This window comes from Macaca nemestrina, chromosome 6, assembly GCF_043159975.1.
Source record: "Macaca nemestrina isolate mMacNem1 chromosome 6, mMacNem.hap1, whole genome shotgun sequence".
NCBI lineage: Eukaryota > Metazoa > Chordata > Mammalia > Primates > Cercopithecidae > Macaca > Macaca nemestrina.
In genome coordinates this window covers 10,630,153-10,655,049 of record NC_092130.1, presented here as the reverse complement: position 1 = coordinate 10,655,049, position 24,897 = coordinate 10,630,153, and the positions used below count along the sequence as shown (strand labels likewise).

Sequence of the window (24,897 nt, the reverse complement as noted above, 5' to 3'; positions counted from 1 at the left end):
CCTAACTCTCTCATCATTCTCTGACAAAGGGGATCACAGGAGCAGGGGACAGCATGAGGAGATGCAGCAGGAGCCCCCACCAGCCACTGCATCTGTATCACCTGGAAGCAACTGAGCCTCCAGTGAGCAGCCACACAGTGTTGGGATATCCGGAGAGAGCCAAGAATGACCAGTTGCCATGAGAGGGGCTATAGGGTTGAATCAGGTGTGAAATCAGCTCTAAGGAAGCTGAAGTGTGAAAGAGCAGAAATGATGAGCAAATAGATAAAGCCAGTTTCTCATGCCAGAGGAGAAAGGCGCTGATGCCCCAAAGAAGTTGAGGTGCCATGGAGAGAGAGAAGAGTGGAAGAGGGAATAGGTCATTGTGGAGCTACTCTTTCTAATTTCAGCACCTGTTTCCCTATGATGGGCTACAAATGTCTTCGGGGAAGGAACAAAGGGAGAGAGAGAGTAAGAAGGCAGGGAAAGAAAGAAGGGAAGCAAAGAGGAGCAAGTGAGCATTTGCCGTTCTGAAGACATCTGGTCAACAGGAATGCTCTTCTTTATCAGCTGCGTGATCTTACATTGGTCACTTCTCAGTGCCTCAGTTTCCTCATCTATAAGATTTCATTGTGCGGGTGAGGATCAAATAAACATTCTCCGCAGAAGAACAAGTTATAAAATGCTATGCAAATGCAGTGAACTGATACGATTATTGTAGTTTTGGCATAAGTCTTTTTACCCAGGTGGTTCTTGTCCGGGTAGCTGTGTTAGAAATGCCTTGCTTTCCTTGCAATTTGGGCCAGGTTTGTTGGTTTGTTCTCGCAGATTTCCACCTCAGAGACATAGAAAGGGGCTTCATCTCTTTTTCAATTTGCTCTAAGGGTCAAATTTAGCCTCAGGAATTTTCATAAAACCAATGATGCTTTCCACCTATTTACGTAGCTGTTGAAAAGTTATCAAAGAAGAATTTAAAGTTATATTCTAATATGGAGAGCAGTACCATGTGAAGAGAACTTAATGATGAGGGCAGAGGGGTCAAGTCCCTGTGATGTCTCCAAATCCCACATGTGGAATCTTCTATAGACTTTGAGATTTGCTGCAGGAGACGGAGCTTTGGCTTTTGACCAGAGAGATGTGGGCATGTAGCCTTGGGCACATCATTTTAGCTTTCTGGGCCTCGATTTATCCTTTGTAACATGGGAGGCCTAATGTGTAATTTAGAGGATTACTGAGAGGGTGAAATAAAGTAATATATGTGAAACATGAAGTATAAAGCCTGTTCCATAGTTTGGTTTAAATCATTTTTAATCATTTATACCTCTTCCTCCTTTACTTCATCAAAAAACAGAAGCTTTTTGGATATTTTACTAGTGAGGATTCAGAAGGCGGGTTATTTGTGTTCCTAATTTTGTTACACAAGACTAAATAGTGTTAGGATGTTCAATTATTCAGTTCGATAAAGAAATAGAGACACACATTCTTAAGAGAATAAATCCACAAGAAGTGACTGTATGAAAACATGCATGGCAAAGTTTCAGCTAGTGAAATAGTACGAGGTGACTGGAGTCTTGATTCTGAGCCTGCATGGGGTGTGAGCTATTAGTAACATCAGCCATAAGTGCCGGGTGGGTGCAGAGGATACGAATGCCCATGGTTGATGTTCCTGGTTCAAACTTTTCACATCCAGCTGGGTAGCGGCTTATGTTGGAAACCCTCATTTGTGACCAGCTTAATTGTGAGTAGAGCAGATCTGGTTCACATCTCAGCTGTGTCCACTGTGAATTCTGAAACCTAAGCAAGTTATTGCCCATCTCTAATGCTCACCCAGCTTTTGTGAATTGCTTTCTGTGGTTTTTCTTATTGTTCTGAGCTGGCACGGAAGCAGCTCACCAAGACCATGGAGAATTGAAAGCCAGTTGTTCAAAGAGGAGAGGAGCAATAAAAATACTTTCCACTGATTGGGTACCCACCATGTTCCAGGCATGGAACTGGGCTCTTCACATACAGTGTTTTAAATCCCGCCAGAGATCTTCAAGGAACCACTATCCTCAGTGTCCATAGGAGGCTCATAAAGTTAAATAGTTCATCCCAAATTACACGTATTCATAGAGCTGGAGCTAGGATTTGAATTCACCCAGGTCATCTGCCTCCAAAGCACTATTCTTCTCTATGCCACAGGTAAGGTTTAGGCCAGGGGTTCCCATGTTTCAACAATGGGCCACGTGCTCAGAAGTCCTTATGTGTGCCAGCCCTGTAAGTGTGTTGATAAAACTGATGGCAGATTCAGAGGGTCAACACCAGACACTTGTAAATTAGACAGAGCTCAAATGTGAGTAAAAGGCATATGGTGATGTTGTGCAGGCCAATTTGTCCCATTCTCCTTACGATCCATGGTATTTCATAATGCTTCAATTTGATGGCGCAAGTGGAATTAAATGAACAGTTTGTATTGAATGACATGCTCTCTTGGCCACTGTGAATGCCACTTATGCTAATGAAGCCACTGGAGTGTCCAGGAGGGCAGGGGACTCTGCCATTTACATCCCCAATGTCTGGAACAATGGCTGCCACACAGAAAGTGCTCAAATATCTACTGTCTGAATGAATGAATGAATGAATGAATGAATGAATGAATGAATATAGCTGAGTGCAATGGTGCATGCCTGTAATCCCAGCACTTTAGGAGGCTGAGGCGAAAGGATCTCTCAAGCCCAGGAGTTCAAGACCAGGCTGGGGAACATAGTGAGACCCTGTCTCGACAAAAAAATTAAAAAAAATTAGCTAGGCATGGGGGCCTGCCCATGCCTAGTGGTGTATGCTTGTGGTCCCAGCTACTTAGGAAGCTGAGGCAGGAGGATCACTTGAGCTTAGGGGATCAAGGCTGCAGTGAACTGTGATTGTGCCACTGCATTCCAGCCTGGGTGACAAAGCAAGACCCTGTCTCTTAAAATAAATAAATAAATAGTGCCGGGCACCGTGACTCATGCCTGTAATCCCAGCACTTTGGGAGACTGAGGAGGGCGGATTACAAGGTCAGGGATTCGAGATCAGCCTGGCCAAGATGGTGAAACCCCGCCACTACTAAAAATACAAAAATTAGCTGGGTGTGGTGGCAGGCACCTGTAATCCTAGGTACTCGGGAGGCTGAGATAGGAGAATAACTTGAACCCCGGAGGTGGAGGTTGCAGTGAGCCAAGATCGCGCCATTGCACTCCAGCCTGGCGATAGAGCAAGACTCTGTCTGAAAATAAAATAAAATAATAAAATAAAATAAAATAAATAATTCATTTTGTTTAGTTTGATGTTTCAGTCTTTATTAAGTGTCAAGTGTTGAGCTAAAAGCTTTACATATATTGTTAGCTCAGTTGATCTTTTTAACAACAACCTTATAGGACAAATAGTGGTTTCTTAAAAATTTTACTCTAATTCCATGATATACATGTGCAGAATGTGCAAGTTTGTTACATAGATATACATGTGCCATGGTGGTTTGCTGCACCTATCAACCTGTCATCTAGGTTTTAAGCCCCGTGTTATTTATTAGCTATTTATCCCGATGCTCTCCCTTCCCTTGCCCCCCACGCCCTGACAGCCCCCGTGTGTGTCGTTCCCCACCCTGTGTTCTTATTGTTGCTCTCCCACTTATGAGTGAGAACATTTGGTGTAAAGCAGAGGTATAGACTATTTGTCTTTGCATATAGTCTTTATCTCCGCTTTGTAAATGAGGAAAATGAGGCTTAAAGAGGTTAAGTGACTTACCTTGGCTGAAAATTAGTAGATCTTGGATTTAAATTTTGGCTGTTTAAGTCCAGAGTTTGAGTTCTTAATCACCACCAAGCAATAGCATAATTTCATTAAGACCCAAGTCTTCTGGCAAAACGCCGGGTGGATAAGACTCAGGGGTCCCCATAAAGTTGAGTTACAGAAAGGACGGAAGCACACATATTCTAGAACCTGTTGATCCCTTTCCCTTCAGTTTGCCTGAGAGATTAGTGATGATGCTGAATGTCCTGAGAGAGCTGCATTTATTTACCCCTAGGAACAACTCAGCATCTCAAAGTAAACTACCTTCTTATGGTCATGCTATGGGGAATTCCTGCAACATCGTTTTTCCAGTTTCCATGGACCTTGATCATCCACTGCTTGGCTAAAATAAGAGGATTAAAAATTGATGGGAATAGTACTTGTTTTGAATGCCTGTGGCTCTTGAATGAGGAAGACGTCTGGTAGCATTCTTGCATAACTGTGTATCATTTCAAGACATGTTCATTTTGGCCAGAAGTCTGTGTCTACTGGCACCAACACTGGTCACTCTGTTTGAAAGAGAGAAAGGGAGGGGAGAGAGAGAGAGAGAAAGAGTGTGAGAGAGAGCGGGAAAGCCTGAGAGCACTCAGCAGACAAGTCCCTTTGAGTTTGGAGGCATGCTAGTTTGGTTTTGATTTTTGTTGTTATGTTTAAGCACTCGCTGTTTTCTAATTCTGGTGAAGTCCATCTAGATAGCAATGATGTCAAGCGTCCTCCCTTGATTTACCTCTGGGACAGTAAAACCACTATTGGTTGCTTTGGGTTTGATTCTCTTCTTGAGGGATGTACCTGGCCTTTGGCAGAGGGGTTCAGAGTGGACGATTAATCTAGCAGTGCCACATGATCACCTAATTAGTGAGATAGCAAACATTTTCCTGTTGGCCTTTCTTGCAACACCTATAGATGTGGTAATGAGGATCCTTAACTTAAGGGATGTCAGAAGAACTGCATTTTATTTTCAAAAACTATTCTTACAAAGGGTAGGGGAAGCTCTTTTTCCACTTCCTCCTCCAAATTAGCCTTCTTGCCCCTGCTGAATCCTCCCCACTTGCCGAGATAGAATGCCTTTCCTATAGTGTGACGGACAGTAGTGGATATACTGGATCAGAGCCAGCTGGACAGAGCTGGGTACACATCCTTGCTTTGCTACTCATTAGCTACGTGGCTTCTGTTATTTAACCTCTCCATGCCATAGTTTTCTCATTGGTAAAATGGGATTAACAATTTCCACTCACAGAGTTGTTGGAAGAATTAAATGAGGTCATGCATGTCAAGTATTTGGCATGTATACAGTTCCCAATAATGCTTCCTATTTTATTATTTATTTATTATTTATTTATTTATTTTTGAGAATGCATCTCTGTCTGTCACCCTGGCTGGAGTGCAGTGGCAAAACACAGCACACTGCAGCCTCTAGTTCCTGGGTTGAAGCGATCCTCTTGCCTCAACCTCCTGAGTAGCTGGGACCTCAGGCCTATGCCACCATACCTGGCTATTTTATATATATATATATATATATATTTTGTAGAGATGAGGTCTTACCATGTTGCTTAGGCTGGTCTTGAACCCCTGGGCTCAAGTGATCAATCCCTTGGCCTCCTGAAGTGCTGGGATTATAGGCATGAGCCACCATGCCCGCCATGATTCCCATTTAAAAACCCTGTAATTCGTAATTGGATTATATGTGTACATGTATATATGCATCACATGTATGTTTATGTGTATACGTATGTATATGTATGTGTGTTTTAAGTATTACACACAATATATACACAATATAGACTATGGAATGAAAGTAATAATGATATAATATTATTTTATGAAGAATGGTAGTAATAACGAGAGTAAAAATGATAGAATGGTCGGGCGCAGTGGCTCCAGCCTGTAATACCAGAACTTTGGGAAGCTGAGGCGGGTGGATCACCTGAGGTCAGGAGTTCGAACCCAGACTGGCCAACATGGTGAAATCCTGTCTCTACTAAAAATACAAAAAATTAGCCAGGCGTGGTGGCAGGTGCCTGTAATCCCAGCTACTCAGGAGGTCAAGGCAGGAGAATTGCTTGAACCCGGGAGGTGGAGGTTGCAGTGAGCTGAGATCACCCCATTGCACTCTAGCCTGGGCAACAAGAGCGAAACTCTGTCTCAAAAAAAAAAAAAAAAAAAAAGTGCTTGGACTAGCCTTTTTTCAGGGCACATGCCTCAGTATATGGTATCCCTTTAGATTTTAGAGGTTGTAAATTAGTCACCTCCGGGAGAAATGCAGCCTGCATTTGTGTTTGATTTGTCTAGCAAATCAAAGCATTAAATCAAAGTGTTAAAACAATTGAATAGGAATAACTGAGTCTTTAGGCAGAGAATGGAATCCACACACCTCATCACTTCCCACTGCCCTGTCCTCATTCCATATCACTTCTTTCTGTTGCTTGCCTAGCCCTGCAGTCATCTGATTTTGCTACATCTGCTTGATGTTCCCTGATAAAGATGGTCCTTGACCAATTAGGTTGGAATGTACTGGATACTGTGACTGCCTGGAGGAATGTCATAATGCTTCTTAGTATATTAAAATTATGAAAAGTTCTATAGTTAAAAAAAATTCACTGGTTTATCTTTGCTTAAACCAATGCTTTCCAAAATTCTTTGATTGCAAACTCTTTTCCTCTACAGAATACCTAACACCATCCTATGGGACAAGAGGTTCCAATAGAACGTAGTTTCAGAGACAATGGCTTTGGAATGTTGTTTTATCTTATAATCTACATTTAAAAGAATAAAGAATAAATCTCTAGATACAAAATCTAGTAACTATAAAGGAACAGTCTGACAAATATGACAGCCTACAAATTAAAATCTTTCTATGCAATGGAACAACAGGATAAGTGGGAGAAAATTCTTGTAAAATGTGTTACTGTAAAAGGGTTAATATTATTGATGCATGAAAAATTTTATAAACCAATAAGAAAAAAAACCCAAAATAAGAACAGAAAAAGGATATGAACATGCAATTTAGTAAATATAGATGTTCAATAAATATGGAAAAGATGCCCAACCATACTAACAACAAAAGAGTTGCAAATTACACATCAGATCAACAAAAATCTACAAGATTGTATGTCCAATGGTAGCAAGGTTATGGGGAAAGGAACAGTTAGTTAAGGGAAATTGGTTACTGTATCTTCTAAGGTAATTGACAATCTCTCCTAAAATTTATATGTCTATATGTTTTCATGCACTAATTCTTCTTTGAACAATCTATCCTGCAAGGATCTTTACAGATATACAAACAGCATTTTTTTTTTTACCACATATTTATAATAAAGAAAAACTGACAATAGCATGGAGCCTATTAGCAGGGGTGGGTTGAAGAAGGTACAATGTACCCATTTGAGCAGTGCTGGGCAGTGGTTAGAAATGAAAAGAATCCACTCTGTGAGAAGGCAGGATGCCACTGGTGTGTAGTTTAAACTACAGAAAGCAAGTTGCAGAGCTGTATATTTACATACACACACATACACACACATGCACATATACGTTCATGCATAGAAAGCAGTCTAGAAGGAAATTCACCACCATGTTAACTAACAGTGGTCCTCCCCTCTCTGGGGAGGAGAGATTGGGGCTGAGAGGAGGATGTGATATAGGACTTTGGAAACCATTTTCACCCTAATGCCTTATCTGGTATGAATGTTTTTACATCGAACATATAGTATTGACTTTTTAAATTTTAAAAATTATAAACAGCAGGAAAAGAAAAGGATGAAGGCATAGAGAGAGAGAGAGTTGCTATTTGGGTAAGGTGGCCATGTAGCTTAAGGGTTACAAGAAATGGCTCTAAGTGCAGCCTGCCTGAATTTAAATCCTGGCTCTCCACTTGCTAACTTTTCAACCCCAGGCTAGTTATTTAATTGTGTGCACCAGAGATTCCTTATTTATGAAAATAATGTTTCCCTTGCAGGGTTGTAACTAATAAGATAATCTATTAGCAGTCTTTGGCACAGAGTCTGCCCTGTTGTAAATTCTTAGAGAATAATTGTAATCATTATTTATGTTAAGTAAGAATCTCAGTTGTATATGGCTAGGAGGAAGATTTTCTTTAGGAAAGTAATTTTCACGATTTTTACTTCAGTCTGATTGTTAAAGGGTGATACATGTTAATAACAGAACACCTAGAATATATAGAAAATAAATAAAAAATGCATACTTCCATTAGATTCTTAAACATTATTTTCCATTCATGTGACTTACAGTTCTTTCTACTGAAACTGTAGTCTGCCCTGCTGCTTAGCAAGTGGTGTAGGTATGCAGCGGGTGAGTATGGCTCCTACGTCTGGATGCATCAGTTATTTGAAGAGAGGAACCAATCCACCACAATGCTCAGCTTTCCCAACCCAGCTAGTGGACCAAGACATGCCCACTATTATTCACAAAGTGGCCAGGGAGAGGAAATATAAATAACTTGCCACCAGCAAAGCAATTCGAGTACACCATCTTCCATTAATAATATAAGTCACCATTTATTGAGCACTAAAATAGGCCTGGTGCTCTGTTGGATGCCTCACATATATTCTATTTAATCTTCACAATCCTGCAGAATACATATAACTTTGTTTCACAGATATGTTAATGTCTGAGAGGTTAAGTGTCTTGTCCAAAGCCACATGGCTAATAAGGTGTGGAAACAGAATTTGCAGATCTATAAAACTACAAGGTCTGTGGTCATTCTAGTCTATGTTATTGCTTCCTTGAAGACAGAAGTTGTGACTTCACTTTTGTATCCAAAGAAGTCCGTGCTTACGTTTTGGTGTACATACAGAGGCTTGCATCAATATTGTAATGTCCAGGATGCAGGGTCATTCTCCTCGGATGTGTCATGCTGCAAAGTACCCTCTTTGCCAGCACAGACTTGTTGATGTGAGGATCACTCATATGTATTTTACATTCCACCTAGGTGGCGGCTTTGAAATACATCCCATCTGTCCTCCATGATGTAGAAACGGTCTTCGATGCGAAGTTACTCAGGTGAGAGCTTATGTTGTACTTTCTTGGGCTCTGTTGGCAAGGCAGGGATTCAGAGTGGGAGGAGGGCTCTTATGGGGAGCTCCAGATGGGCACTCAGCTTGGGGATGGGGAAGACCTGTGGCAGGGGATGTTTTCAGGGCTTTCAGTGTGGTATTTTTACCTTTCGGTTTTCTTGTGCCAGACTTTGGTGAGAACCAACTGTGTACTAAGCATCCCTCTGATGATATGAAAATTAATCATATAGGTTAAAAAATTGATGTTTGGAATAAATGTTTTCATTTCACCTGGGCTGAATGTTATTGTGGGTTCCACTCTTTGCCCTGTAGACCCCACAGTTGCAAATGGAGAACAACCTAAGCGTAGCTAAAGAGATAATGGAGATGGCTCCCTTTTCCCTTCTCCTTCTTAACTACATTCAGCTCATAGATGAACACATTATTTTAATGTGATTATGCTGTTGGAATAGGGGCATTTCAATCAGATATACCTTCTTCTTTCTAAAAAATGTATTGTAGTTTACAGATAACAGATTTCAAAGACTTTTTATATTTAAATACTTACAGATACAGAAAAGAGTTGCAAAGATTACATATAGAGAGTTATCATATGCCCTTCACCCAGCTTCCCCTAATGTCAACATTTAAATAACTATGACACATTTATAAAAACTGAGAAATTAACATGGATACAGTTCTCTTAACTGCACTCTGGACTTCATTCAGATGTCACCAGTTTTTTCATGGATGTCCTTTTTCTGTTCATATGGAAGATTTTTGCTAGCTCCTTCTCATCCTTCAGACCCTCAGGCTAAATGTTATCTTTTTGGAAAAGCTACCACTGGATATTGTAAATAAATTAAATTTCTCCCCCAGCCCCTGTGCCATTATTCTCTGACACAGCTCCTTATTTATTTCCTCCACTACATACATCGCTGTGTATTGATTTGTTTGCTTCTGTGTCATTTGATGACCTCTATTAGAATGTAAGTTCCATGCCAACTGGGACCCAGTCTGTTCCCATTGTATTCCCATTTCTCTGTGCTTTGCCTGTCTCATATTAAGTAGATGTTTAATAAGTCCTTGAAAGAATGAATGAATACAATAAGTTTATTTTGGGAAGTCAACAAGGACTATAATTTTGTTTCAGGGTATTTTGATTCTCACCGTATTTGGGAAGAGCTGTCTCCCTTTTGATGTCCCAAACTGGTTCTAATCCACAATTTTTCATAGTGTTTTAAAAAAATTAGAGACCTTTTTGATTTTAAGACTTATCATAAAACATTACCAAGCATAAAACATTTGTAAGTAAAATGGTATGGTAATGAAGTCAGAACCTTGTTTTGAACTCTTGTTTCTTTAGCTTCCTAGCTGCATAACCTTAGGAAAGTTAGCCTTTCTAAACCTGAGCTTTCCAACTTATAAAATTGGGATAAGTATTGTGTATAGCTTGTAGAGTTATGAAGTTTACATGACATAATGAATGCAAAATGCAAAGTGTGTGCTTGGTATACAGTAACTGCTCAGGGCTATTGGTATTATTTTCAGATTTTTACATCTCTTTTAATGCTACTAATATTCTATACCAAGAACAACTTGTACATTTTTACTGAAGGCTTACCTTGCACCTCATGCTCTGCCTGGACTTGGGGGTTTCCCAGAGCTACAGGTCCAGGGATGGACTGTAAGTGCTATGAGGTGGGAGACATTGGTCTACCTTGCCCTACCAGCTCCTATTTTTCCTGCCCTCAGCCAACTCCTGTATGAGTTCTACACCTGCATCCCTCCTGTGAAACTCCAGAAGCAGAAAGTACAGTCTATGAATGAGATAGTCCAGAGTAACCTCTTTAAAAAGCAAGGTGAGTACACAGCACCCTTGCTGGGGTGGGGTAAGGGGCCAATAAACCCCACATCATTTTGGGGAAGTTTGGCAGGAGAGGGCAACCTGTCCAGTGACTGAAACATCTCTTTTCTCACAACTCCCTTGGTCTGCATAAATGCAAAAAGTAGAAAGTAGCTGACAACTTAGATATCAGAATCTAAATTGATTTTAGGAAAGCTGAGATTGCATTGTTTATTTCTCTTGAGAAAGTTTAATGAGGTTTTTTTTCCCCCCTGTATGGTTTATTATTGCTGTCTTTAACTTAAGGGGAAATGGATAAAGTTCCTTTTAGTAGAAAGAGCCTTTCGCAGGGAAGTTCTTAAAATTTTGAGTGTGTAAGAATAAACTGGAGAGCTTATTAAAATGCTAATTCCTGAGACCTAGCTCGAAGAGTCTGATTGAGTAGGAATTAACATTTTTTGAACTTTTTAGAAAAATGTAAATTATTTTGGAATAGGTAATGCATTTGCATGGATGAAAATGCAAAGTATGAAAGAGTACCATGTGGAAAGGGTCTCTCCAGACCCTGTGCATGGCTACTCCTAGTCCCTTCTCCAGTGGCAAAAGGCATATCCAGTTTCTTGTGTTTGCTTCTAGGCACACTCTGTGGATGTGGAATCAATTACGTATATGCTAGATACTCTTTATTATTATCATGCAAATGGTAGCATGGTATGTAACTGTTCTGCACTTTGCCTTTCTTCACTTAATGGTATATATTTTTGGGAGATCATGGAACTACAGTGGATTTGCACAGAAGTTATGATCAGAGCTTCTGCTTACCCTAAACTGGTCACCACTGGGCCCCACTGGCAGAAGACTTAGAGTTCCCTATCTTCAAGGTCAGTCAATTAGATGTCGATAGCTCCTCCAGATTTGATCAGGCAGGATTTGGAAGCTCATATTCATCCTCTACCTCATCTCTAGGAATGCTCTGCATGCCTAGATTTTCAAAATGGATCATGCCTTTTGTTCCATGTAAAAGAATGACCTGTTCAGAAACTCTGCATTCCTTCACTCCTATCTGTAAGGGTGAAGAAATGACTTTTCAGAATCAGTACTTTTTTCTGTATCCTAAGACCCAACCTTTCCAATTTTCAATTTCTCTATCCACATTAGTGTCAATAATAAAATGAGAAGCAAACTGTGCAAGAAACAAAAGGTCTTAGAATTCAGAGGATCAGCCATCACCCAACTGGAATTTATTCAGGGAGTGAAGCCTGAATATTTATGCAAATTGCCTGGTAATCACAGAAATATTCAGGAACCACTTCACTGTAAAGATGTTTTTTTCCAATGCCGGTTAACATGGTGCATCCAAAATTGCTGTCTGTATCCTATCCCCGGAGTTAAGGGTAGGAGGAAGATGTGGGGATGAAAATGTTTTTGTGATTTTAACATTTATGTGTGTGGTTTCCTGACCTTTTAGACAGATGTGTGACAACAGATTAATCCAATAAATATGTAGTTTGTTTGAGCAAGGTGGTTTTTGTGAGACTATGGAGACTAATTCTGATAAGTCTTGTTGCATTTCTTGTGTGACTGTGCCTTTTTAAACTGAGAATTCCATGGTTTTAAAGTTCTGATTTCCACCTCTAAATAAATTGCCCTTAGCCCAAAAGCATTGAAATATGTCTGCCCCTTCCTACCCCGGAAGCCCTTCGCAGGATTTCAGGTGCTGCCACTGCAGAGACAAATTGAGCCCCATCCTAGGGACGTGACAAGGACGACTCTAGCTACGCATATGGTGTGGCACAGGCAGCAGGGAGTGGACTGCCTGGCTCTCCTTCATTGTTCAGAGCTGCTGTCATCGTCAGGGGCCCAGCTTGGCATCGAGGCCAGATGGAGTGATAGCACGGGCCTGGGCTGGGCATGTGGTGTCAATTCCAGCCTCACGGAAGTCAGAGTAATTCCTTTACTGCAGCCACATCTCCAGGGTTGGGAGGAGGCCTCTGAGGGTTAGCATCATGGCAGGGCAGGCTGGGCAGCTGCTACTTCTCAGTTCTGCTGTGTGTCTGGGTTTCAGATTCAGTAAAAACCCTCTGATTAATATTAACTGACAGAAGGCCCACCCTGGCGTTGTACACAGTTATAAAAGAAAGCGAACTTCTTACCTTTAAATACATACAGAGACTAGAGGTAGACAAAGTGTCCTTTGGGGACCCATTTCAAAGAGGACGCAAAGTGTAATTAGTGCAGCCACACTCGGCTCACATGTGAAAGTTGTATGCCCTTACTCACAGCTGAAAGATAACTCCTCTCCCACCATCTATTTGCTAAGTGAGCCCTCTTACCAGAATAGTCCCAAAGGGAAACTTCACCTCATCCCCTTTCTTAAATCCTCACGTTCCCAATGAATAAAACCTGAGTTCATTATGCTTATCGGTGTCCATTGCCCTTGGGTGAGCGTCTCTCTTTATACTCTTAAATAAGGTGAGTGTGATTCCTCTGGCCAAGTTTGAGCAGTAATGAAATTCCTCCTGTTATTCTCCCTATGAAGTGTCCTGTGCCTCCGGGACGTGATTTGCTTTGAGCCTGCACTCATTTAACTGCCAGATGTGCAAATTGCCTGGAGTATTTTCAGTGACATTTGCTTGTACTCACAGCCTTGAACATTTGTATTGACATTAAGCGGAGGGGCCAGAAGGCTTTTAAGCACTTTCTGAGATTTTGGCAGACTACCCTATTGGCCTGTCGTCAGGAGGATCCTATGGAGAAGGTGGAGAAGGGTTTACTGGTTAAGGACTGTGGTTCTTGGGCCACACTAGACCTGAGTTTAATTCCTGGTTCAGCTTTTTATGTGACTATATGACTATGAGTAATTTTCTAAACTTCTCTGATCCTCAGTAAGCTCATCTATAAAATGGGAATAAGAAAAATAACGTCTGTCTTAGAGGGTGATCGTGTGGGCTAATGAGATGGATGATGCATTTAAAGTACTTGGCACAGCGCTGGGCTCTGCATAATGTCTCATACTAAGCAGTAATTGTTATTATTGGTGTTGTGGTTATTTTTCCTGCTGATCCTAATTTCTGTGCTGACCTTTAAATTCCTTGCAATAAGGGAGTTCCTTAATGTTTGATAGTTGCACATAACCCTAAGCTACGTGGTTTTCCTCAGGGTCTGAGAAACACAGGACCTAATGAATAAAAGGGCCTTGGTTGGTACATGCTTTGCATTCTGGCTTTGAATGTGGGTTTTTTTGTTTTTGTTTTTGCTTTCAATTTTTATTTCCCTAGAGTGTTTTTGTAAAGGGGCCGTGTTACGTATGCCTAAAAGAAGTAGAGGTCAAGGTGAAATGTTTGCAATTTCTCACTTCATTGTTTGTGTTACTACAGGCTCCAGCATAGTTACATAGTTTTGGACACTTGACAGCCCTCATCTCTGATGATTTACCCCTCAGGGCTCTTTTAAAACACACACAAACACACACACACAGACACACACACACGGTTTTTTCCTTGTTTTCTTTATGGAGGCAATTAGCCTCAACTTTGATTTGATCTATGATATTGAGTAAATTACTTAATCCTTGCAAGTCTTAATTTCCTCATCTGTAAAATGGGAATAGTCACAGAATGCGTCTCCTTGGGTTTCTGGTGCATCAGTGGCACATGTGGCTAGTTAGCCTGGGAATTGCAGGAGTAAGGAGTCACCACCAGCCGGGTTCCCACATGGAATGGCTTGGTCCGTGTGGATGACTTCAGGTTTCAGTGAGAGGAGAACTGAGAAACTTACAAACACTAATTTGCTGTCTTCTCCAACACAAGCTCAGACCTGCCTGGTGGTGATGACAGGAGAAAGGATGCACAGATATGCCTGGAGAAAGCTCCAAGGGGAGTCTAGGAGAAAAGCAAACCCTCTGTGCCTTTGAAACAGATTTGTCCCTACAAGAACCTCATCTCCAAGAAATGTGTCTTTTTAGTCTGATGCTAATCAGAGGCACCATCTGGTTCAGTGTAAACTGCTTTAGGATCCACATTGCTAGAGCTTTCTCTTCAAATTTCCAAAACAAACACAGAGAGAGATTGACAGAAAGAGAGAGAGAGAGACAGAGAGAGAGACAGACACCTGACAGAGATTTGGAAACTCTTTCAATGTTTATTTTCAGCTGGTGGATTTTTTTTTTCACTGGGAACTTTATTGAGAAGCTGTTCTTTGAGCAAAGCATCCAGTTTCCCTTTTATTAAAGCATAGCTTCCTTCTTCCCTCTCATCTGTTGCCCACAGTATCTGGAGATGCTGCGTCCTCGATTCACAGTGTACAAGGGGCTAGACAATGGTTGGGGGAAAGAGGGATGGAAATAATTTTGCCCATTTCTTTTCTAATCATCGTATCATTGCAGCATTGGGCTGCGAATAAACAACCCTCTGACTCTAGCAGTTACTACTTTTTTTTTTCTTTTCAACTTTTATTTCAGGTTCATGGGGAACATGTGCAAGTTTGTTACATGAATTGATTTCATGTCAGGGGTTTCATGTGCAGATAATTTTGTCACCGAGGTAATAAGCATAGACCCAATAGGCAGTTTTTTGATCCTTACCCTCCTCGCACCTTCCACCATCAAGTAGGCCCTGATGTCTATTGTTCCCTTTTTGCATCCACGTGGACTCAATGTTTAACTCTCACTTATAAGTGAGAACATGCAGCATTTGATTTTCTGCTCCTGTGTTAATTCGCTTGGAATAATGGCCTCTGGCTTCATCAGTACTCTGCAAAAGTATGTGATTTTAATCTTTTTTATGGCTGCGTAGTATTTTATCATGTCTATATACCACATTTTCTTTATCCGGTCCACCATCAACGCATGTTTAGGTTGATTCCACGTCTTTGCTATTGTGAATAAAGCTGTGATGAACATACACAGGCATATGTTTATACATGTTTATGTCCTTATGATAGAATGATTTATCTTCCTTTGTGTATATACCCAGTAATGGGATTCCTGAGTTGAGTGGTAGTTCTGTTTTAGGTACTTTGAGAAATCTCCAAACTGCTTTGCATGATGGCTGAACTAATTTACATTCCCTCCAGCAGTGTATATGCATCCCCTTTTCACCAAAACCTCACCAGAATCTGTTCATTTTTGACTTTTTATTTTTATTTATTTATTTTTTTGAGTCTGAGTTTTGCTCTTGTCACCCAGGCTGGAGTGCAATGGTGCAATCTCAGCTCACTGCAACCCCTACCTCCTGGGTTCAAGTGATTTTCCTGCCTCAGCCTCCCAACTAGCTGGGAGGTACACCACTGTGCCTGGCTTTTGTATTTTAATAGAGATGGGGTCTCACCATCCTGGCCAGGCTGGTCTCAAACCCCTGACCTCTGGTGATCTGCCTGCCTCAGCCTCCCAAAGTGCTGGGATTACAGGCATGAGCTACTGTGCCTGGCCAATTTTTGACTTTTTCATAATAGCCATTTTGACTGGTGTGAGATGGTGTCTCATTGTGGTTTTGATTTGCATATCTCTAATGACTGGTGATGCTGAGCATTTTTTCATATGCTTGTTGGCTGCATGTATGTCTTCTTTTAAGAAGTGTCTGTTCACGTCCTTTGCCCGCTTTTTAATAGGGTTGTTGTTTTTGCTTGTTAATTTGTTTAAGTTCGTTAGATTCTGGATATTAGACCTTTGTGAGAGGCATCATTTGCAAATAGGTTGTCTGTTTACTCTGTTGATAGTTGCTTTAGCTCTTTAGTTTAATTAGGTCCCACCCAATCAATTTTTGATTTTATTCCAGTGGTTATTACTTTGGTGAGCTTATGTAACATCTCTGAGCCTTGGGTTCCATGTCTGAAAAATTTGAAAAATGTGAATTAGGAGTGTCATAGAATAAGAGACCTTTGATTCAGGATATCCTTATTTTGGATCCTAGCTTGATTGCATACTAGCTGTGTTCCTTGGAATAAGTAACCTCTCTGAGCTGTAGCTTCTTTAGCTACAGAAATGCGACAACTTATGAAAAACAACTAACAGAGTGCCAGAGACACAGTTGCTGCTTATTAAAATGCATCTATTTTGTCTGTTGTGTAACAGTACTGACCATAACAATAGTAATGACATCAACAGCAACTTAAAGGGAGAGACTTAATATTTATCAAATGCCAGCTCTGTATCAGGTATTACATACAGCGTAAATATATGTTAAGTTTTTACAAAAACACAATGGCCTAGAAAGTTAAGTAATTTTCATTCCAATGAGACCAAATATTACACAATGTATTAAGGTATTAATATTTTGGACTGTGTGATCCTAGGGTTACAAATTAATCTCCAAATCTCCAGTGGTTTGATAATGGAAAGGTTTATTTCTCTCCTTTGCAAAGTCTGATGAAGGTCATATTCCTTTTGTCCCTCCTGAAGTTGTGCCAGCTGGTGCGTGTGGCCTCCCTGTAGCAGGAAAGATAAGAAGGGAGGGAAGGAGCACAGTGGCTCTTAATGACCTTGGCCTGGAAGTGGCATCCGTCAGTTCCACCCACAGTCCATTGGCCAGAACACATCACATGTGCTAATGCCAGATAATCTGGGATGCAAACTAAGCACATGCACATGCAATATTTGATGAGCACTGCCTCTGTGACTCACAGGTAGTAAGTGCTGGAACTGGTTCTGAGTGCAAGTCATTTGAATAACAGAACCCACCTTTTTCTCACTATACTGTGCTTTATTCTTATGAGGACTAAAAAGGAGCAAATAGTGGTGTATTGACTTGGTAATGCTTCCTTCTCCGTGTGAGAACAAGTGCTTCATCATTCATCCTGAAGGATTTGTTTATTTCCATTCCCTGCTCCCAACTCCTCCCCCAAATGCCAGGCTATACATGAACTCTGACAGGTGAGCACAGGAACCCTTGCCTGGAAGGGAGATGAGGCCCTTGCTGCCAGCAGTTGCTGTATCACCTGTGGCTTCTCAGGGCACAGCTTTCCTGCAGCAAGCCGGGGTATTAGCAGGCTGCCCAAGACTTAGGATGTTGACATGAGGGTCTGCTTCTGAGACTGTTCAGAAAGAAAAGGCAGTTGGGAGAACAAAGCATCTGTCTCTCAGGATGTGCTCTGGCTTCATAGTGGGGCTGTCATCTCTCTTTGCACCTTACATGCCCTTGCAAAATTCAGTTCATTGCATATAGTGCCTGGAATATCTTCTACTGCCTCCCATTCCCTACCCCAACCCCAAGACATGCTCAACAGGCAACTCCTATTCATCCCTTTAAGAACCAAAGTAGCCCTCAAGCCTGCAATAAGTCCTCCCTGATGGCTCAGGCATTTCAGCTCAATTCCATTCAACACTTAGTCCCTGGGGAAGCAATGTGGACACAACTGTGGCGAGTTAGTAAACTTGTGCACCATGATCTCTGTGCAAAGAAAATGAAGCTGCTTCTTTTTGTTTGTTTTTAATATAATTTAATCTTCTTTTGGAGTCTCTACTTCGTGCTGTGGCAACTTAAAAATTTCAATACATGGTATCTTATGGCTCTAGATTTAACCAGTTTTTCTGACTCAAAACAGTCCCCAGCCTCCCAGGAACTCAAATAGGAAGCGGAAGAAAAGCACAGGTTTTGGCGTTTCCCTCAGTTTATCTAAAATGACTCCCTTTGGGACTTTAGCCCCAGAGGGGATGTTGGTGGTACACACACATTTTGTGGCCTTGGGTCTCAATGCCAGGTGAAGGGCAGCTGACCCTTCCCCTCCATCCTATCACCTTCCTTTCTGAGGAGGCTGTCCTCATCTCTGTCCCTGGGGTGGTAGACACAAAATGGCTGCCAGGGTACCTGATGAATGGGGAAAGATGTGAAAGTAGAGGGTTGAATACATTGCAGATATTACCCGATTCCCAAAGGGGGCAAAACAACGCATCTCACCTCAATGCTTAGATATCCCTGAAGAGTTTGTTAAGATTGCAGAATCCTGGACCCTACTCCAAAGATTGACTCTGAATATCTGGGGAGGGGGCCAGGGATGTGCATGGTGTCAGCCCGCCAAGGGGCTTTGGATGCAGGTGGCTCTTGACCTCTCTCAAATGGGAGGCATAGCTCCAGGAGCCTGAGGAGGGAAAGGAAAGTAGTGTGGGCATGGACACAGCTCCCCCATTGCAGGGTGCAAACCTCCATCATGACACTTGACATATCATTCTAGCATTCTCTGTTTATGGGACTGTCTATACTGATGGAATGAACTCCTTAAGGATAAGGGAAGTTATAAGTTTTGTTTTATTTACATTTCTGGTCTGTACACATGTTTATGTGCTTGGTCTCTCAGAGGCTGGTCTGTGGACCTTGGTAGTAAAATTCACCATTATTCAATGGCCAATGTCCCTTTAAGAAAAGGAAAGAGCACACCTCAATTTTACACAGCTGGAGCAGTCCTGGCCATTAATTCAAAATACATCTTATTATTGATCCACACAAGGCAGGCTTTTGTTTATTTAAATGTTCTATTTGTTATTTTTAATAACAAATGTAGCATCCACGCACTCTCCACACAAAACAAAAACTAGGAAGTTAACAATCACTTACATGTAACCACATGACTGCCTTTCCTCACCTAAGGTAACCACATTCTTGAGTCTTTTTTTTCTTTTCCTTTTTTTTTTTTTTTTTTTTTGAGACAGGGTCTTGCTTTGTCACCCAGGGTGAAGCACAGTGGCACAGTCATAACTCATGTAACCCTGAGCTCCTGGACTCAAGCAATCCTCCTGCTTCAACTTCTGAGTAGCTAGGACTACAGGGACATGCCACCACGTCTGGTGAATTTTTTAAACAAAAACTTTGTAGAGGTAGGGTCTCCCTATATTCCCCAGGCTGGTCTCAAACCCCTGGGCTTAAGTGATCCTTCTGCCTTGGCCTCTCAAAGCACTGAGATTACAAGCATGAGCCATTGCACCCAGCCTCTTGAATCTTTTGTTAATCATTCTACTGCTTTCCTTTTCATGTAGTTGTATTGCATTTATATATATTCCTAGTGTTTTAGTTATTTTAACTTTATGAAAAGTGTATTGAACTGTCAATAATTTGAAGGAATTTATTTTTTTTTACTTAATATTAAACTAAGAATCATCCATATTACTGATTGCTGGAGTTCATGTTTTGATGACTATAGGAAATTCCATTGTGTGAATAAGACATAATTTGTTCATTCATGCTTTCAATTTCAGGCATTGGGTTGTTTCAGTGTTTCTTCTATTGTAAGCACTGCTGCTAAGAACATTCTTATACATGTCTCTTGTTGTAAATGTTCAAGAGTCTCCTTTGGGGATAGAACTACTGGTAGATTTGCTTGGCCATAAGGGATCAGAATCTTTAAGAGATAGTGAACACTCTTTTCCAAAGGTGGTTGTACCAATTTACACTCCCACCAGCAATGCCAAAGTGGTCCTGTGTAGTCACAGTCTCTTTAACACTAGATATTGCCCTACTTCTTAATCTTTGTCACTAAAATGGGCTTAGACTACGTCATCACTGTCTTTAGTTGCATTTCCTTGATCACCAGTAATGCGGAAAATCTTTTCTTCTGTTTCTTTGCCACTCGTGTTTTGTTTCTTTGCTATGTCTGTTCGTGTCTTTTGTCTGTTTTTCTTTTTCTTTTTCTTTTCCTTGTTTGAGATGGAGTCTCACTCTGTCGCCCAGGCTGGAGTGCAGTGGCGTGATCTTGGCTCACTGCAACCTCTGCCTCCCGGGTTCAAGTGATTCTCCTGCCTCAGCCTCCTGAGTAGCTGGGATTACAGGTGTGTGCCACCACACCTGGCTAATTTTTGTATTTTTAGTAGAGACAGGTTTCACCATGTTGGTCAGGTTGGTCTTGAACTCCTGACCTTGTGATCCCTCTGCCTCAGCCTCCCAAAGTGCTGGGATTATAGGCGTGAGCCACCGTGCCCAGACTTTTGTCTGTTTTTCTATCAGATTAGTTGTATTTTTCTTATTGATCTATAGGATATTTAATATATTCTTTCTACTTATTTTTTGCTAATTTTATGTATTGTGAATATCTTCTCCCAGTTTATACCTTGTCTTTTTATTTAAGATGTATTTTCATAAGCAAAAGTTCTCAATTTTAATACAATCAAATCAATCATTTTGTTAGTCACATTTTTGTGCGTGCCTTAAGAAATCTTTCTCAATCCCGAAGTCTAAAATATGTCCATTATTTTTACTAAGAATTCTATAATTTTAGTTTTGATACCTAAATCCTTTATCTACAGAGTTTATGTTTTATATGTAGTGTGAGTAGCAATCTGATTTTTGTCTTTCGTCTTTGTTTTTTTCCCATTTGACCGCACCTCTTTCCCAACTTCATCTGCTAGACAGTTTCTCCTTTCTCCCTGCCAGTGTCATTTTGCATTTTCAGGACATTGCTCTTTCCTACAGGCTGTGAGCTGAGTCGCTATAGCCTAGATTGAATCTCTGGTGCTGAGGACAGGGTTGCTGTAGACTGGATTCCATCTCTGGTCCACAACGTGCAGGTTCTCTGTGCTATTGCTCACTGAGAGCTGAAGGATTAGGAAAAAGGAGTAGCCTCTCCTCCTCCAGTCAAGCCCCTGAATTGGTCTTCAGTGTGATGTTAGCATCCTGGGAATTATGTGCCAAGGCATAGCACTTACCTTCTCTAGGCTTGCATTTTCTCAATTATGAAAGAAATAATTTTCCTTATGGTAAGAAGTTGCTTAGGCTCATAGAGCTACCTTCCTGTAGTTTCTTTTTGTATCTGATAATAACAGCACTGAACTGGGAGTGAGGAGACCTGAATCCTAGTAACAAAAACATCAGCAGTTGCAACAGCAACTGACATTTATTGACTGCTCATTATGCACTGGCACTGTGCTAAACAGTTAGGTATATTATCTCATTTAGTGCACAGTTGTGAGATCTTGGGCAAGTCCCTTTCTGTAAATGATGACACTGAACAAGATTTTGTAGTGTTCCACCAACAATGAAAATCTATGTTTTAAAAAAGTCATCCTCTGATTCACAGTGATAATAATTCTGAATCTTTTTCACATAATATCATTTAGTGCCTTAAAAACCCTCCTCTTCTCATTGAAAAATATTCTCCCAATACTGTATTGAGAAGTATTGAGAAGCATTCCCCCAGTACGTCTCAGCATCCTGCCTGAGCCGGGGACAAGGGATGAGGCCATTTTACAGAACTTTACGTGAATGGCAGGTGCTTACATGATGCATTCGAGGTTACACAGCTGGTCATTAACAACGCCTCACGTGCTGGAGCATTTCGTTTCTTCAAGAAAGTACCATGGATTTTGAGGACAAGTTTTTTCTCATCAGAGCATTTAGAGGCATCAAGGATCTTCAAGTGAGGAGCCCATTTTGCCTGTTTCAACTGCAGTGTTACAAAGCCATAGCCAGCACCAAAACGTCCCTTCCACACTCTGGAGATCTGAGAAGGGGCTCTCCCTCACATCCTCTCTTCCTGTTCTGATGTGATGGATTGCAGACTTCATTCTCAGAAAGAAACCTTCAGATCCAGAATCAGAGAAGACAGTGATTTAATGTGCTGCAGAACAAGTCCAAGAGAGATTTATGAAAAGTGTCTATTGGGGGTGGGGGTGCGCTGAAGTTAAAAAAAATTGGCATACAATCAAGGAAAAAAATCCCTCTTGAACTTACCAAAATACTTAGAATAGCAGCTTTCAATGGCATTACGAACTACAATTTAATTGGGGGAGGAAAAAATTCCAGATCACTTCTTTAATAGCAATGTAAATAGACTCAGTAAACTCTGTGTGTGTGTGTGTGTGTGTGTGTGTGTGTGTGTAATTTACCTCATTAAAAATAGAGAACAACAAAATCACTCTGTTCTCATACCTTTCAATCTACATTCCATGGGATTCTTACCTAGTTTTGGAATGATTCTTTGCATTAATGTAAGCACACATAATGAGGGCATTTATATAAATCTTTATAAGGTTATGCATTTACTCCAAAATTTTGTTTTCACTGTGAAATTGCAATCATGAATGATTTCCATTATGCTGAGGTGGGCTTTTAGAATGTTGATATGGTTTGACTGTGTCCTCACCCAAATCTCATCTTGAATTGGAGCTCCCATAATTCCCTCATGTTGTGGGTGGGACCTGGTGGGAGATAACTGAATATGGGGGCAGTTTCCTCCATACTGTTCTCGTGGTAGTGAATAAGTCTCACGAGATCTGATGGTTTTATAAGGGGAAACCCCTTTCTCTTGGCTCTCATTCCCTCTTGCCTGCTACCATGTAAGACGTGCCTTTTGCCTTCTGCCATGATTGTGAGGCCTCCCCAGCCACATGGAACTGTGAGTCCATTAAACTTCTTTTTCTTTATAAATTACCAGTCTTGGGTATGTCTTTATCAGCAGTGTGAAAATGTGCTAATACAAGTGTCCTGAGACTTTTATGTTGATCTGTTGAAATTTGATGTTGTTAGATTATTTTTCCCCAACATCTTCTTAGAATAGAAGGAAATTTCCTGAAAACTACAATACGGTTGAATTGAAAATTAGCTGCAGATTCATTTCAGTTCAAATACTACTTATTAAAAATCTAAAACTGTGGCAGCACTGTACTGTGAGGACTATTAACAAAATACAGGCCGGGCGCGGTGGCTCAAGCCTGTAATCCCAGCACTTTGGGAGGCCGAGACGGGCGGATCATGAGGTCAGGAGATCGAGACCACCCTGGCTAACACAGTGAAACCCCGTCTCTACTAAAAATACAAAAACTTAGCCGGGCGAGGTGGCAGGCGCCTGTAGTCCCAGCTACTCGGGAGGCTGAGGCAGAAGAATGGCGTAAACCCGGGAGGCGGAGCTTGCAGTGAGCTGAGATCCGGCCACTGCACTCCAGCCTGGGTGACAGAGCGAGACTCCGTCTCAAAAAAAAAAAAACAAAAAACAAACAAACAAACAAAAAAAAACAAAATACAGTAATAAGTAATGTATGGCTGCCATTTATTTAACCATTATTTTGTGCCAGGCCCAAAATAATTAACTCATTTCATTATCATGACATCCCTGTAAAGTGTATGTATCACTATTCTCGTTTAACAGGTGAGGAAACTGATAAGGAGGTTTAAAAACTTCTCGGTTAAGAAGGTTTTAAAACTTGCCAGTAGTTGCACACCAAGTAACAGCTGAGACACCATTCCAACTGCGGTCTGTCTGATTCCCCAGCACATGCTGAACTGCTGTGCTGGATGACTTCTGGAAGAGAAGGGTTTCTGTCTCCAGGAGCTTATGATTGGAGAAGAAAAGATTTACCCAAAGATCTCTTTCAATTTGAGTTCACACATGCTGGGCAGGTAATATAAATGAGTGAAGGGGCAGGGTCATAGTTATTACGAGATTTGCTAAGATAATCATTCCTTTTCGAATAGATAGTCCTAGTGTCACCTTCACTTGTATTTTTACAACTCAGATTTTCTACTTGCCTATTAAACATGAGGGAACCTTCTTTACTTCAAAAAGAAATCTGATTTCTTTCGTTTTCCTCCCTAAAACACAATGCCATCTAGTTAGTCATCCATATCCCCATGGCTGTTTTTTTTTTTTTTTCTTTTGAGACAGTCTCATTCTGTCACCCAGGCTGGAGTGTGGTTGTACAATCTTGGCTCACCACAGCCTCCGCCTCCCAGGTTCAAGCGATTCTCTTGCCTCAGCCTCCTGAGTAGCTGGGATTACAGGCGTGAGCCACCATGCCTGGCTAATTTTTTGTATTTCTGGTAGAGATGGGGTTTCACCACGTTGACCAAGCTGGTCTAGAACTTCTGACCTCAGGTGATCTGTCCACCTTGGCCTCCCAAAGTGTTGGGATTACAGGCGTGAACCACTGCACCCAGCCATATGCCTGTGTATGACAGAGACAAGTATACAGTGAAATGTTTCTTTGCTACTAAGGAAACAAGAGTAACAGGTATCAGTGGCCACTCAGCTCTAGGAGGAGAGACTATAGGGATTGGTGAGGACTGGGGCAGAGTCTGTGCTGTGGGTAAACAGGACAGCAGTGAGGCAGGGCCATGTCAATATGCAGACTCAGTGCTGCTTGATAGTCTCTCACTCTTTCTTTTTTATTTTTTTTGAGATAAGTCTCCAAAGTAGAGACCTGCTGATTTATTTTTAAATGATATAGAAGACAAACAAAACCTACAGATGGACCCAGAATAGTAGTTTCTGGTGCAAATATAATGTTTATAGAGTTTTAATAAATTTATAAGGTTTTCATAAATTTATTATAAATAGATT

The 24,897-nt window shown here is 41.1% G+C and overlaps 1 protein-coding gene across 3 annotated transcripts in view; it reads left to right on the top strand.

Moving 5' to 3' along the window:
- The window catches only part of LOC105480844 (dedicator of cytokinesis 2), a 434,017-nt gene that overhangs the window by 109,635 nt on the left and 299,485 nt on the right, over positions 1-24,897 (top strand). For all 3 annotated transcript variants that reach the window (XM_011740035.2, XM_011740036.2, XM_011740037.2), the window contains 2 exons: positions 8,732-8,802; positions 10,551-10,657. In XM_011740035.2, the coding sequence (XP_011738337.2) occupies positions 8,732-8,802; positions 10,551-10,657 (178 nt within the window). The remainder of the gene's footprint in view (positions 1-8,731; positions 8,803-10,550; positions 10,658-24,897) is intronic.